The sequence below is a fragment of the Micropterus dolomieu genome, linkage group LG09 (assembly GCF_021292245.1).
Source record: "Micropterus dolomieu isolate WLL.071019.BEF.003 ecotype Adirondacks linkage group LG09, ASM2129224v1, whole genome shotgun sequence".
In the NCBI taxonomy this organism is placed as follows: Eukaryota; Metazoa; Chordata; class Actinopteri; order Centrarchiformes; family Centrarchidae; genus Micropterus; species Micropterus dolomieu.
The window spans coordinates 368,877-385,828 of NC_060158.1; the positions used below are offsets into that span (position 1 = coordinate 368,877).

A 16,952-nucleotide genomic window follows, 5' to 3' on the forward strand; every position below is an offset into this window, starting at 1 on the left:
GTATCTCAATCACAGCTTCAGTTCGCAACATTTACAGAAAACAACCTATGCTGAACAGGTGCACCCTGGTAAGAAGAATACCACCGTTGTAGGACTGAAAACTCTGGGTTAATCCTTAAATTACCTCGCTAACATCAAATCCTGCTTTGTGGTACATGCCCTAGGTGTACCAACTGTACTGCTGGAAGTGAATAATGTTAACAGCCGTAAATCTTAATTTTACATATCTAAATTCAAGCTTTGTCTCCCATCGTGAGTGATACAATGGCAGCATATGCCTCATTTCTGTGGCTCAAGCAGTGCAAAAGCTAAACCCTGAATGACATAATAAATTATCTTTGTATGAAACAAAACAAACATGATCAGGAGAGACCAGTGGGAAAAGCCCAGATGTTCATGAGATGCTGTAGAGCTGGAGACATAACATTTTCATTTATCTAACGCTTTTATCCAAAGTGACTCACAATTGCTTTTTATATTGCACGCCTCTGTAGCAACTAAGGGTTATGTGTTTTGCTCAGGGACACATTGGTGGATGTGTCACAGTGAGGAGTTGAACGCGGGTTTCTCACACCAAAGGCATGCATCTTAACCGCTGTTCCATCCCCACCCAGTTTGCTAGCTCTGTGTAAAGACTCAGATTTAAGACCCTGAGTCTGTTTGCACCATTAAAAGCAGCTGCTGATTCAGGTTCACTTTAGGTGGAAAAGTGTGGAATGTTCTTCCAGAGTCCAAATTTAATGCCAAATAACCTGAAAGCATCTTTGTTTATTCAGAAACACACAGACTCATGAAGTCGAACAGTGTATGGTCTTATGTCCTGGACTGACCTGGTGTTGTGCTGCTCCTGATCTGCCTGTCATTAATTCCTATTTCACATGAAAGAAACCCTTTTTTAACCCTTTCAGTGAGGTTAATGAGGGCTAATTTATGTGCACAGTTCTCTCCAGTTACAAAGGCACTAGCTACATTTTTTTTAGTTTACTTGAATATTTTGAATACAGTTTGTTTGTGTGTCTTGATTTTAGCAAAAAAGAAAAAGTCAGATTCCGATCACTTCTGTGTCATTATTCATGACATGAGGGCATTTGCAGTCTAATAGTACTAATAATGCTTATAATCAAGTATTTCTTCATGAGCTCTTTGTGATACCAAAGAACAGAAATAGACACACGCATCGGTCACCGGAATTTGATTTCCATGCGTGGGTACTCGCCAACTCGTCAGCCTGTATAGCTTCATGTTGACTCCTCTTTTTTCTAAAATGCAACAATGTTTATTTTTTCCCCTTCTGGTCTGGACCAAATCAAAACTACAGATGTAAAAACAACTTGCAGCCTGTCTGCTGTATTTCGGTTTCCCTTGCTATGTTTCGTAACGATAAAAGTGTTAAAAAAGAGGCCCACCGAAACCCATTCTCAGGTAGGTTTAGTCTCCTTTGTGTTGTGATGCACTAGGAAACTGCGGCATTTTAGGCCTAGTCCACACGTACATATTTTATAACCGGGCGGCAATTTGACCGTAACCATAAAGCCATGTTGGCCAATCAGAGCCTAATATAATCATAAACAAAGCAGGCAGGGGCGAACAATGAGGTATCTACACGACATACCAAAGTTACCAACGTACAGTGTCATTGAATCAACAATAGCAATGTGGTTATGGTGACCTTCTCCTTCTGTTATTCCCTGTACTTGATAATGGAAAGTCAGTGACTATGAGGGCAGCACTTAAACAGTCTGTAATTTTACATGTCAAACTATTTAAATCCTGCCAGACTGTCGTCCAAGCGACTGACTGTTTTGAACTGTAGCTATCAGATCTGCCGCAACGGAAAACTTTCTCGTGTCTAATTCATGAGGTTCTGTGAACACAAAAGGTTTTGACACATGCAGGCATGCAAATGAGGGGCAGCTTGTGACGTGCGATATCTCAGATATATTTTACATAGAAGGCACACATTAACTCCCTTGATGTCACTGACTTCACAGTTACTGTTTAATGTAGACACCGTGTAGCTGGTAACCATTAAAGATACGTAGGCAAATGCATCCATATTTAGCATGTCTTCTGATCGCATGGGCACTCAACTAATAAAAAAATGGAAACTGGCTAGATGGTTTGCACAAACAGCAATATTTAAAACCCTATAAATGTCAATGTCTATTATAGATAAGGTATATTAAACAGTTCCTAATGCATGTAATGTATTGGAGTAGTTTCACTGTTTCTTCTTGATAAAGAAAACAGACCATTCAGCTTCTATGGAAAGTACACTTTCTATTTGACTGTAAACTAGATAGGTAATCGGGTTTCTAGTCATGAAGATAAGGCCCTGCCAGATGCCGTAAACAGGAAGCAGTTTTGCACAGGCTCTTCAAAAGAAAAATTATTACAGATTGTTAATGTGTCTCAAGTCCTGCTGTCACCTCTGGGGAGCATCAAGAGAAACACGGGATTCTGTGACTTGCTCAATGACACTTGAACATGTGAACGAGAGGAGCAGGCGATCTAATTGTGAACCCTACAATTAGCAGACAGTACGAGAGTTCCTCATTAAACAGTTAGTGAAATGGAGCCATTGTACAGCAACTGTCCCATGATAAAAATATAATATAAGTATAAGGGCTCGACCAGACAGAGTGCGTTTTGCAGGTAGCAAAATACAAGGTACACTATTTTCCTGTGAGATAAACTCACACATCTGTACCTTTTTATTTCATTATATTTCTGGCTTGTTAATTTGTAACCAGCTAAACATCGCAATGATAATGCTTATGAAAGTGAGCTAATGTTTTCTTAACACCAGTTAACTATTAATAAACTATTAGCAGCGTGAAAAGGACGCCTCTCTCTGCAAAAACTCAGGCCTCAGGTCTGATCACCACTTAATGTTGCCCATTATTGTTGCTCACCAATTTCTTTTCACCACCAGAGAATATAAACACCTAACGTGCAGCATGATTTCGCTTTCAGTCACTACAATTTGATTTTCCTCTGTGGGTCCATGTAGCTTCAGTGAAGCACTTTGCAAATAAACTGCCCAATGAATAAGTTACCTGTGATGTCACTCCATGTGACTTCATGTCAATGAACGTACTATAGAACTGTAATGCATCAATGTAGGATTTTTGGTCCGAACCTTGTTGTTGCCTTGATCAGTATTACCGACCGGTGTGGAGTCCCAGGCATTTTGTAAACATTTTTCTTTAGTCATGAGTTACATGGGTGAAACTACCTAGGGGAAAAAATTCTAAATGAAACCACTGTACATACCAATGTAATGCTGTGTTAGGTTTCCCTCCCCACATAAAGATAACAAAATTACCAACCACCAAAGACTGTGAATATCATTTTCATTTATGATCATGATGTTGGAATGCAGGAGGGAGGTGGTGTTAGTTTCATCTGTTATTCCAAGACTGCTTAAATTTGCAGGTATAATTAGATTTTTATGCTGGCACGCCATCCTGCCCTGACATTTCTGCCATTGTTGCACACACGCCTCTTGGGTTGGGTTGTTGTTGTGGTGACAAATGGGTTCAAATTGTATGTAGTGTGTGGAATGTGTGTGTTGATTGTGTTTCTTGGATCTGGGAGCTTTGATGATGTCAGACGAACATCCAAATCTTAGATCTGTGTATACTCATTATTCTAGTTTGGGGGCCATGAGTGTCTTTGGAGAAACAACAAAACGGCAGGGCACCGGGAGATGATCTTGAAATACAGAACAACTGAGAAAAGCATTTAGTGTTGGCAGGTATTCCCTAGCACTGTTTCCTCAAGGATCTTTTTCAGCAGCAGGGGCAGGCCAACTACTCTGGGGGGGGAAAAAACATTATTTCACAATATAGCTATAATTACTTGGCCATAAATATCAATCGCTAATAATGTTAATCAGGGGTGGACTGGGGCAAACAAATTGCCCAGGAATCTGTACTTGGTCAGCCCACTCTCCAGACAAAATATTTGTTAGGGGCTCTGGGTCTCTAGAGACTTTTATTCCTGCATTCTTGAGAATTTTATGAAAATACCGTACCTCGTAAAATGAGCCATTAAAATACATTTTCAAAACTAGAAAGCCAGCTTTCCTCAAGTAAAGCAATCACCTCAGTTAAGAATTTTAGTACAATAAACAAATCCACATTGATCATTATCAATCTGATAAACCACTGGTAAATCTTTGCTCAAGTAAAAGTACAAATACTCCCATAAAAAGTAAAAGTAAAAATATATAAATTTACAATTTACACAAAGAACAAGTTACTTTGTGTTTTTAAACAGCCACTGTGTGACACAGTTATTTTAACGATATGCATTTTGCTTTGCTTGTTGATTAGCCCATCTTTAGTTTCGCTTTTTTTGTTTAATACAATTGCCTGTTGTTATCTTGAGATGCACATGAAGACAGCCAAACCACTGCATATGATCTGCCTTCTCCATTAGCACATGTACCCAATGAAGTAGGGTAACCTGTGCATCACGTGTAAAGCCCAACGGGACTGTTACATACTCTCTCCCAAAGTATCTCAAAAACGTTAGTTTCCTGAATACATAACAGCTGGTAGCCTGTGAGATACACATATACACATTTGCCAAGTAGGCCTGCACATGAGCATTGGTTCTCGTAACCATGTAGGTCCTTAACAAAGAGGACACTGTTTCCATAACTTAGATGAGGAAAGATAGCTGATTCAAATGTATTTATTTATAGCTTTCCTGGTTTATGAATATTTGGGAATATTGTACATCACATTTTCTGCTTCAGAAAGTGTATTTGCATGCTGCTAATAAATAGCATCCATCTGATTCTAATTTGTTTGATATAAAACAGTGGGCTCCATTCAGCTTCCTGGAAGATGTGAAGTTACTATTTCCTCCACTATTTACAAAACAAATATATTTATTTGCATGCCTATTTCCTGTCTGGCTTGGAAATCCACTTATTGATACACCGGTATGATTAAAACATATTCATGCAGATGTGTTGTGGTGGCAGCCTGTTTATTTCTTCTTTTTTGCTTGTGATTCTGTTTTCCCCTGGTGTTTTGTTTTCCTGTACTCTGCCTGCCTCCCTGTGTCTCCTCCCCTGCGTGTGCCCTCCGTCTCTCTCTCTCTCTCCCTCTGCTCCTGAGCCCAGCCAACGACCTGCACCTGCACCTCGTCAGCCACCTCCTCTGCCTGCCACACCTGCCAGCAATCAGCCTCATCTCTGACAGTACTTCCACCCCGGTTCTCCAGTCAACCCCTGCTCGATCGTCGTTGCTCCTGAGTTCCTGAGCTCTTGAGTATTCTGCGCCATTTCTGTTTCCCTGTGCTTTGTTCTCACTGCGTCTAACCCTGTCTGTCTCTCTTCCCTCCAGGTCCACTCACATCCGTCATTCGGGCTCACCACCCTGCACTCTCTCTCCTCAGACCTCTCCCACAGCGTCCTCACAGCTCCTCCCTGTGGTTCCTTGCTTCCTCGGATCCCAGTGCCCCCGGCTCCGTTGTTTCAGTCACCTCGGTTCCCCTGGCCCCGGTGTCTGCCTCTCCCTCAACCCCTTTTCCCCTTCAGTAAAGCCTGTTCTGCCCGAGTGTTGCGTTTAGGTCCACTCTGTCCCCACAAAACAACACAACACAGATGTACAGAATTCCTGTGGTTCAGTTCACTGTGTTGTCTGGCATAGTTACTCAGCCTTCCCCAAACAACATGACCGGCAGAACAACAGTTTTTTCCCCATTACATTATCTTGCTGTGTTTATGTGGACAATCTGGGATTCCCAAATCAACAGCTAAACAACTCCATGTTCATGTGACACAGAGGGAAACAATTAAATAGTCTACGACAGTTATGGGAATGCACACAAGGTTTACAGGGTGCTAACAGGAATCCTCTACTAAGAGGAAGCCAGGGCAAAGATGAAAGGGCAGGTGTAATGTGCTCCTAAAAAATTGAAGAGAGGAGAAAGACTTTCTGCTACAGGCAGAGGAAAGGGGGTTGCACATGAATTTGGTCAGTAATTCATGATACAAAAACAACTAGACATAAGCCAAATTAAAGATTAGAAAGTTAATTGCCAGATAATTAATAATAATAATCCTTATTTGTAGAGCACTTTTCAAAAACAAGTTACAAAGTGCTTTAACAAGTGTAAAGACAATAATACCCAAGAGACAATAATACAAAAAACAACACAAGGTAAAAGCATGAAAACATTGAAAAGACTAAAATACAGATAAATATAAAATTAGTAAAATACAATAAAATAAAAGGGATAGAATAGAGTCAAATAAGATCGAGGATCTCAAGGTACATGCTGGTGGATATGGGACTAAAAAGCTTTAAGGAAGCAGGAAGTCTGAAGCTTTTTTGTCTACACTTCTCTGCACGCCAAGTTTCTTCCTCTAAGGTGGTTTTCAGCAAAACACTTCACAGAATTTTGTGTGTGTGAGAGAGAGAGAGAGAGAATCCAGTCATCTGCATTAGTCACAAATAACTTACTCAAATCATTACTATGAAGCACTTATTGCTTTGCATGCACTGGAATAATCTGTTTACTTGTAATTATTGTGTGTGCAATTATGTTAATAGATCCTGTAGACCCTCAAGAACTGAGCCAAGATAGACTAATGTTGCTACTATACCAAATACATAAACCACATGCCTCTCCTAATGGATAAATTAGTTTCTGACTCTAATAAAGTGGGAAAATCAAACACAAAGGCTTTTCTATGTGATTTCAGTTTTATAAATAATGTAATATTTTTTCACTTCCATTCACTGAGCCTCCCCTGAAACAGTTAAGCCCCCATGGCGAGGCCCGCCTTCTACTTTGAAAACCTCTGATTTAGCATATTAATTTATCAACTCTCATCTGAATTATTGAGGCTGGATAGAAATCTCTCCATCCCAAGTGAAAATTACACCTGAGTGTGATAGTAATGTTGATAACCCCTCATCATTCAGAAAAAGTGAGAATGCACACCTATTAGTATGGTAGGTCAAGGAAATTGGTTAAAACTGTGACTGATGTACAAGCAGTTTTGTTCATCTCCACAAATTTTATTAATCTGGGGATTTGTTCACAACCTTATATGATCGTCTTACTGTTAGCGTTTGCTCTTGTGGACTTTAAAAAATGAGTTCCCAGAACTTTACATAATATGTTGAGTACAGTATCATCATAACCAACATAAAACAAAATAATGAAAACCCAAGTTATTAGCTCTACACACTGTCTCATCAGACATAGCTTTCTTCTGCTCAAGTACAAGCAGCTGCTGTTGTGCATCATGCACATGCACTTTACTGCAGCTTTACTCAAAGTAGGTATTTCGCTGTTAATAGTGTGTTTTTCCATTACACTATATTTTCTACCTCCTGCACAGTTTGCAAATTAGTGCAGTAACAGGACTGGACAGAAGCCACTAACCACTGAAGGCTACAATTTGATGGAGCACCATGAACATTATGTGTGCATACATTGTAATTTTAGCATGGGTGGGTCACTTTGTGGGTGATAAGTGACTACTACAGGTTCAGCAGGTTCAGCAGCTTGATCATATTCTTGACATTCAAGTTACTGTCAGTGCACTGACAGTGACACCTCACAGTTTCATACTTCAGTTGGTGCAAGTCAATTCCTCTAAAAAGGCCCCAGTTCCTGTAACTGTACTGTGTGCACAGCAGGGTTGACAAGAATAGCCTTTTGTGAGAAAGAAACTAATTTGGGATTTGAAAGTCAAAAAATATCCTCTGCATAAATAAAGGTGCAAACAAGAAATGTGATATCCAAAAAAGCTGCCTTTTGGGAAATGATGCATCTAGTCATCTCTATTTGGCCTACAATCTGATGTAATGTAGCAGCCATTGTAAACATCTTGGGTTTGAGTATTTTACCCAATATGTACAGTCAAGGACCGTTGGTTGGCTTGACCGGGGGACTTTCTCTCACAGTACACTATAACAGTCTTCTAGGATGAAGACACACGAAGACTGTGTGGTTTGTTCTTGTTATATATATATATAACAAGAACAAACCAAACATAATATGCAAGAAATACACAACTTGTGCAACAATATGGTTATTTTTGCGCAAATGACACAAAGTAAATTCACAAAAAAATATTATGTACATTTTATATTACCAGTTTCAAAATACACACAATACATAAATTATACTGGCTGTGTGCAGCCACATGGTGTGAATTAGCTTATTTCAGCTCCTAATCATTGTTTATATTCAAGAAAGTGCACTCTCTACCTTTCCAATAACGCAACCTCTATAAAGAGGTGAAATGAGCGGATGCTGTGTGAAATTCGTGTTTTTTTTTACTTTAAAGCTGCTTAAGAGAAACTGAAAGAGTAAGTCAGGGTGTAGCAGGCTAGAAAACTGTCTATTCCTGGTTTCGAGATATTTGGGCAGGGAGAATGACACTGACTTGAGCAAGGCAGTTACTGCCTATGTTGCTCAAGAAGAGCTTCCAGAGTTAATAGCACTAGTTGGATCTGTTTGAATGTATTACAGACTGTAACTGGAAAAGCATTAGTTTCCTCTGTTAACCTGCATTTTGTTGTGTTTAATGTGTGTGAAATCCCTAAAGTGTCAAGTTTAGGGGAAAAATGGGATAAGCAGATATCTAATACCATTTTGCCTTTCAGAATCACCTAAAAATATAGAACAGTTCATCTATGAAAACAATTAATCGTCTTGAAATCCTGCAACGTCAATCGTTCAAAGATTTGACACATGAGGTGACTTGTTTCGAAAATATGTTCTAGCCACTCAACAGACAGAAACAAAACATGTAAAGCGCAGTTAAATATAGCTTTAAATGAATGATTAACTCTATATTTAGTTCTGACGTAGTACTGTTATGTCATTTTAAATACTCTGACGTCGTTAATTGTAGCTTCTATAAACCAGTTCCTCATTTTTATGAATTGATTCTATTTTGACTCGACACTCTCTACATGCCTCCTTTTCTGTAAAGCCCTTTGATGATTGATTGAGTGATGACGATTTAAAAATGTATTGAACGCATGATTTCAGCATGATCTTTTGTGCTCATGCCATGAATAGACAGATGTAAGTCTCCATGTCTAAGGGATTTAAATGCCTACATAATTAACAGGAAATGGAAAATCCTTCCATTACCTGAAATGCTTTAAGTGAGGCATTAAAATACACTAGTTTTAATACACACTACTGGTGTGGTTTTCATTGGATGGTTTCCCAAACTGATGCTTAGGTGTTTTTCATCTTCTATACACGCCAAAATATGTCAAAATGAAAATTTCCATCTCAACAAGGGAAACAGCCACCAATGAGAACAACGCTTGGCTTTACTGCAGTTCTGAGATTAGATGATGTTTACAGATTTGTTTCAAGTGTGTGTCACTTTTTAAGCACTGGGGAGGGATGACAAAATACTGAATACTGCTCTTATAAATACATGTGGAGAAAAACACATATATACAATGTTTTACGTTTTGTAAAAAAAAAATGTTTGTGTTTTGCTGCTGTTATGAATGAATGATATCACTTAAAGTCGGAGAGAGACTGCTTTGTTTGGGGGGTTGGTGGTGAAAGTAAAATATTAACGTAACGAGTAACGTTACGTATTATTGCTTTTTTAAAGGAGTAATAAATAACTAGTAACTTATTACAATTTCTAACTTGCCCAACGCTGCTTGCTAATAGTGGATCTTCTTTAGACCATTAATTTTATAAAACAAAGGCCTTTAACATCACTCAGGTGAGTCAATCCCTGTTCCAGTCACGTTAAGTCTTGACCTGGAAGTTTTGAGATTACCTAAAGTGCGAGGCTTCCTTGAGGATTAGCTGGAAGGATGGAAGAGTTTTGTGACTCACCCGAACAGCAAGACCCACACCCCCACAAACACACACACACACACCCACACTCCCTAGCTGCTTCACAGTTGAGTAGTAAATAATCATGGTGATAGAAACAGGAAGTGTGCATAGGGTAATGACCTATGTGGTCTGTGGAGAGCTACCATGTGCTCACCTACAACTTTACATCTATGATGTAAAGTTGTAGGTGGATTCCTCAGTCATTTCCTGGTACAAACAAGCAGAGTCATTCTCTGAGGCTTTTTGTGGAAATACAAGCTGTTGTGTTGATGTTTGGTGTAGGTCATGATTTTCATAGACAAAATGCTCCAGCTCCTTCAGTTTCTCAAACATGATAAATCTATCACACATATCAGGGCATATCCACACCTGCTTTCTTCCTCGTTTGTTTTGTTGTTCGTCATTGTTGATCACTCTTGACACATTCATCTGTAACAGCTTCTGTGTAACAAAAATCAGTTTTTTGGCCCTGTCAGCAGTTTCTAACTTGCTGGCTCAGAAACATGTTTATCATTACTCAGCCGTGTTCATCCTACACAGTCTTGGGTTAACCTCAAAAGACTGCAAAGTTTGAAAGGGTTGCCCATGAAATTCAAATTATTACCACCTGTGTCCAACTAAAAACATTTCTAAAACTCCTTTTCTTCAGTCCCAAGCTAACCCCTCAGAGAAACTTCATCTCCAGGGGCCTATCTGTCCATTTGTTCAGTCATGGATTTCTCCTTTTAGGCTAATTATTGTTTGAACATCGGTGCAGAAGGGTGGCTTGAAAAAACACTTTTTTTGATTCTGAGGGATGGACAGCCAATCTTGATGTTTTCCAGTGGCATTAAATGTAATGATGATGTTAGGCTCCCACAGCAGTGTGACTTTTAAATTCCTAGCTATGTTCCTGACATTGACATTTTCAACACCATCTCCTAGAAATTATGTTTACACACGTACCTTTTTTGGCACTTTTTATGTGGATGTTCAAAAAGTGTGTACTATAGTTACTGTGCTTGCAACACAGTTCTTCCTACCACCTAATCACAGGCAGGACTGGATGTGAACCTGTCACAATGCCTGCCTATCTGATCTGTTTAGTTCAGTTCTCCGCCAGTTTTGTTATTTAGTCAGTTCTGTATCTGTTATTCAATCTGTTTGGTGTTTCTTGTTTCAGTCCATTTATTGGTTTAGAGTTTTTGTTCCATTGTCTTGTGTTTCCTCTGTTCTGCCTTGTTTTTGTCTTCTTGCATGTTCAGCCCTGTTCAGTTGTTTCCAGTTATGTTTCATTCAACCAGATCTGTCATAGTTCTTGTTTGATTTGTTATATTTATTACTCTGATCTGTTCTGTCCTATTTTGCCGTTATCTTTGCCTGCCTTATTTCTTGTTTAATTCTGTTTTTATCTGATGTTTATCTGTATCATTGTGCTTGGTTTCTGTCTGTCTGCTAGGTCTATCTTTGTTCTCTGCTGGTTTCAGTCTTGGCTGTGTCCGGTCATTGTAGCTTGTCATGCTCTGGCTTGTCATGTCCTGCCTGTTTTTCCAGGTGCTCTACTGAGGTTCTGCAATTGACATTAGCACCTGCCATTCTGGCAAACAGAACATGCCCTTCATGGTCCTTGCCCTTAATTATGCCAAGAGATAGACATCAGAGATATCAAATATCAAAAGTCTTATCTGCCCATTGATGAAACCTGTTGTGCACGCTCTAACATGTGAATAGGGGGAGTACTGGTACTCTTTGTTTTTCACTGAAAGCACCATGGTGGGAGAGATACAGTACTACAAGAAGGAGCATTGTTGTGGTTAGTTCAGATTTCACAAGACTTATATACTACTTATATCTTATGCTTTATCTAAATGCCATTGAAACCAACATGGGAGCATGAAATAAGGAAACATACCAAAAAATATTACACAAATGACAGTTGTCCCACAAGTTCACATTGGCTCAACCCCTGACCTTTTTAAAATTTTAAAACAGGACAGGGCTGATGTTTGTTTTGCAATTAAACAATTTATTATATTATTATATTTATTATTCCAAAAATAAACAAATGCTTATCAAATTTTGATTCATCAAACCTCAAAGTGAATCATATACTTGATTCACACTGTGGTGTGGAAAGAAAAACAGGAGTTACAGGAGTTATTCTGTGGTGAAATTTTGTTTCTTATTTTGTTGGTCAACCAAAATTCCCTTAATGTGATTTGTGCATGTCTGCAGTCATGCAATCAGAGGATTCCTGTTTCCAAGAAGGCCTTTTAATAACCCCTCAGAGAAACTGTGATAGACTGGCATGTATACTGTATTTCAGCTCTAGGAAGTCATCTGTTAATTTCTTTCTTCATGGATTTCTCCTTTAGGCTAATCATTGTTCAAACATCGGTGCAGAAGAGTGGCTTGAAAAATCTTTCACGTAAATCACATCAATCTTCTTTTTTTTGACATTGCGTATATGGAAATGAAAGCATACTGTATAAGTCAATTCTAAATGTATGCTTAATACTCATTCAGTATGTTTATATTTACATCGAAGTCAGAAAAATAGATAGTGACATTAGATATCGAATACTTCCATGACTCTCAAATGAGCATGAATTATAGAGAAGTTGAGGACAGTGGTTTTTGACTGACAAGTTCTTTTCTTAATTTTCCCCAGTGGAAAATCTTTTAAAATGCCATTGAAACCACCATGGGAGCATGAAAGAAGGAAACATTTAAGTAAAGTTTTACTCCGTTTTAGTGAAGTATGATTAAGCTGTTACTTGATACAAGTTTGCTCATCTTGAAATAACCTAAATCCATATTAAAACTAAAACCAAACACTACTAACCAACACTTTTTCATGCTTTCTGTAAGCCTCAGGATTTGACGCCCTGGGATGAGAACAGGCTCCAACAAGAGAATGTAAGGCCAGGTTTGGACAGCCTGCAGTGTTCGGACAGCCTTCTCATTAAATTCAATGGGACCACTGCATTGGCACAGACTCTGGGTGACAAAAATAATGCGGCAAGCACACATTCCTGGTAGATTGGTGCAGATCTTCCTCATTTTGCGTGTTTCAAGACTCTAATTCCTAAAAAATTTTTAACTTGTTTATTTTAGAAGATGTTAAAATTATTTTGTGCCAATGATAGAATCTTCCACCCAATTTAAGAAGAATATTGTACTTTTAGGACAAGTCAAAATGACTCAATATGACATTTATTTTATTTTATTACATTTTACATTTTCTAAAGCTGTCTCTGCCTAAGTGACTGGTTCACTCTGCATCATGTGGCACTAAATCACATTATTTGGTAGCTCTTTGAGGAAGTTAGCTGACTGCAGCTCTTAAATGCCAGAGGGAACGAGAAGTAACACTTGGGAGTCATTTAATGTCAGTGCAGGCTGACAGATTGTTTTTCTGTAGCTGCATTCAGGAAGGAACCCCAGTCATATCAGATGCTGATGACACTGACTTAAAATGTGATATGTGTTAGTTATTTGGTAATACAAATGTCACATGTCAGCAGGAAAGATTGTTTGACCTTAGATAGAGAGAAAAACATGCCTCCCACACCTTCGATACATTGTGGATAATCCATTAGTTATGGTATAATAACACACCTCATGACATGCACTGCACATCACGGTGCCTTTCGATAAAAATACAAATATTTTGCTCAATCTTTCTCTTTTTCAGTTTACCAGCTCAATTTTGATGCAAAAATACACCATAAAATGGGTTGCTTTAAGCAGCTGAACAAATTGTACAATCTTCCTCAACGTGTTTGCATTATATACAGATGTAAAAAGCAATATTAGACTTATTTGAAACTCTGATTGACATCCCAAAAAGTTACCTAATTCCAAGCATTAGATATCTATTTCAGCCAAGAAAAGGTATGTTTATTTGTGTCATACAAAAAGGATACTCTACGTACTTTACATAACACATTTAAAACGTTAAACAGAAAATATAGAAAAAACATTAAAACACATATTAAAAACAAAAGCAATAGAAAATATACAAGTAAATACAAGTGCAAGGAAGACCCTGAGAGGCAGTGGTTAACATAAGGTTGTTGTTTTGTTTTTTTTACATATGGTAAAAGACAGTCATTCAGAGTATTGTGTTTTGGTACTAAATCATTGAGTGATTTATAGATTAAACGCAGTAGTTTAACCTATGTGCAACTGAACACTGGAAACCAGTGCAGAAACCTGAGCACAGGTGTGATCTGTTCACTTTGTCTTTGTTTAGAATTTAGAGCAGCATGCCAAATGAGCTGAAGTTGTGCTGAGTCTCGAGACAATTATTTCTGTTTTCTCGGTGTTTGACTGAAGGAATTTCTGGCACACCCAATCACCGATTTGTTCAGAGGACATGCAGAAAGAATTGGATGTCATCTGCATATTATCACAAGGGATTTAATATTTTGTTTAAGCATTTTAATGCTAAATCAAGAGTATCCAGGCTGCTCATTTTGCAGAAAAGTCCAAGGTTTTAGGTAGCCTGTAGCCAAAATGACCTGATGTTAGAGTTAGTGACTCTTTTGAGCAAGTCCATCAACAAACAGATGGAAACACAATACCAAATAGACTATGTGCATTTTTGGCACTATTGGTGATGTTAGAGAAAAAGAATTACATTTTTCTTCCCATTTACAAACTAAATATGGAGTCTGTAATACTGATAGAAGATACACTGAAGGATATTTGTTGTGTTCAGTTTATTAATTGTTCCATCAGCTATTCCATCTGTTTCTTCATTATTTTCCAAATAACACATTGCCCACTCATTTAGGATTTGTTCCATGAATCATAGTTAATCTACAGTCTATAGTTTGCTTTTCTTGGCTGCCATTGTTAAAACTGTTGCGGTAAAAAGACTAAGTATGTCCTACTTTCATAGAATAATTTCTCGAATAGAATTTTTATTTTTTTCATGATTAGGAATAATGTCCATCAAACAAAACTTCCTCTGATCTGTATCTGGATTTTTGCCTTGTCTTGGTATGCTAGGTTGTTTCTGCGTAATTTTTCTTATTATTATTAATAGAGAAACTGTTAAAAAAACCCGATTACAACCGATTTCATTTGTGATCATTTTTATTTATGCGTCATTCAAAAGCAGCCACACATATTCCAGCTTCACTTGCATAAAATTGTATTCATCTACCAACAAAAATACAACCCTCTCACTCTAACAAAACTTGCCTCGTTCATATAAATAGCAATAAATTAAGATCTCAGCTCCCATGAAAATGAAACCACTGAAATTAGCAGGGCCAGTGCCATGTCGGTGTTTAACTGCAGACATAGGAGGAGGTAGATGTACTCTAGGCCAACACTTTTTCTTCTTTGAAGGGTAATACCAGTATTTTTATTTTTAAGTTTAAAATTTTAAGCATCAATTGTGTAGGTTCTCTCTGTTTTAACTCCCACAAATAAAATGACTGTATTTTGTGTTTTGGATACCCAGGTGCAACATACAGTAGTATCTTATCTAGTATGGTGCACATATGATCTTATAAAGGTAATTTAATCTGTAGATGTCAGTAATGTACTTGGGAGAACCAAAATCTGGTGAAAGGACATTTTTCTTCTAAATATTACATCTGCATTATATTACATTACATTATTCCTGTCAATCACCTGACATGAAATGAAGTTTTCTCCAAATCATGTTGCTTTGCATAGTTTATTTAAATAACATTTAAAGTTTCTAAAATTTGGTTACACAGGAGAGCAGGCCATTTCACATTAGGTGACAAACAAATTTGGATTGTTTGGTCTATTTTAAGAAGGAAAAACAAGAAAAACTGAAAAGCACTGAAAAATGAGGGAATGTTCATTATCTAGATGCAGATGGGAGGTAATTAACTTTTCCTCTAACTGGTATTCTCCTTTAACTAATGCTAAGTACTAAAACCTGGTGAAAATAACAGTGTATCTTGAATAGTGCAGTCATTTTTGAACTATTGGACCTATCAAACTCTTTGAAATGTAGAAGAAGGTATTTTCTACTTCAGCCTCCTCTGACAAGTACATCCACCTCATTCCCCAAAGAACACAGCTCACTCAGACGAGAGTTGATTCTCCGCAGCTTCTTCTGTAGTTTCTCACCAGCGCTGATTGCTCCTGTTTGGTTCAGAATCTCCGGAAGCTGCTGAATCTGCTTCCCTGTGGCAGAAGTTACCCAAGTATTGATCCTTACATTAAGTTGCGAGTAGTTAAGTCCTGAAGTTCCTCCCTGTTTTTTTCTGTCCTCAGATGGAAGCCTGTGCAAGATCTGACGCAGCCGCCTAAGCGACATTTTCTGGTGAACGAAGAAAGTCGGAAGGATTTCTTTGAGATAGTCACCACCGTCTGCAAGAAATAAAGATGATAATCAATCAGCAACTAATGAGTAAACATAAAAAAGCATTGGCCTGTTCATGTTCATAATTTTGTCATCCTGATAGTCCATACTGTGATTACTGTGTTATATGTTGGTCTATTCTGTACACTTGACATACTGCATGTCTGTCCGTCCTGGGAGACGGATCCCTTTTCTGTTAATCTTCCTGGGGTGTCTTCCATTTTTCCCCCATTAAAAGCAACACATTTTCACTCCCAACATGTCACATATACACTCACCTAAAGGATTATTAGGAACACCACACTAATACTGTGTTTGACCCCCTTTCGCCTTCAGAACTGCCTTAATTCTTCGTGGCATTGATTTAACAAGGTGCTGAAAGCATTCTTTAGAAATGTTGGCCCATATTGATGGATAGCATCTTGCAGTTAATGGAGATTTGTGGGATGCACATCCAGGGCACGAAGCTCCCGTTCCACCACATCCCAAAGATGCTCTATTGGGTTGAGATCTGGTGACTGTGGGGGCCATTTTAGTACAGTGAACTCATTGTCATGTTCAAGAAACCAATTTGAAATGATTGGAGCTTTGTGACATGGTGCATTATCCTGCTGGAAGTAGCCATCAGAGGATGGGTACATGGTGGCCATAAAGGGATGGACATGGTCAGAAACAATGCTCAGGTAGGCTGTGGCATTTAAACGATGCCCAATTGGCACTAAGGGGCCTAAAGTGTGCCAAGAAAACATCCCCC

The 16,952-nt window shown here is 38.3% G+C and overlaps 1 protein-coding gene across 2 annotated transcripts in view; it reads right to left on the minus strand.

The window, feature by feature from the left end:
• Nucleotides 1-13,769: 13,769 nt before the first annotated feature.
• The window catches only part of LOC123976227 (tumor necrosis factor receptor superfamily member 6B-like), an 8,590-nt gene continuing 5,407 nt past the window's right edge, over nucleotides 13,770-16,952 (minus strand). The window contains exons 4-5 of one of the 2 annotated variants that reach the window (XM_046058192.1): nucleotides 15,897-16,206; nucleotides 13,770-15,803 (exon numbers count right to left, since the gene is read on the minus strand). In XM_046058192.1, the coding sequence (XP_045914148.1) occupies nucleotides 15,746-15,803; nucleotides 15,897-16,206 (368 nt within the window). In that variant the 3' untranslated portion in view covers nucleotides 13,770-15,745. Of the gene's footprint in view, nucleotides 16,207-16,952 lie in introns of both variants that reach the window. The other variant, XM_046058191.1, reaches the window with a different exon arrangement.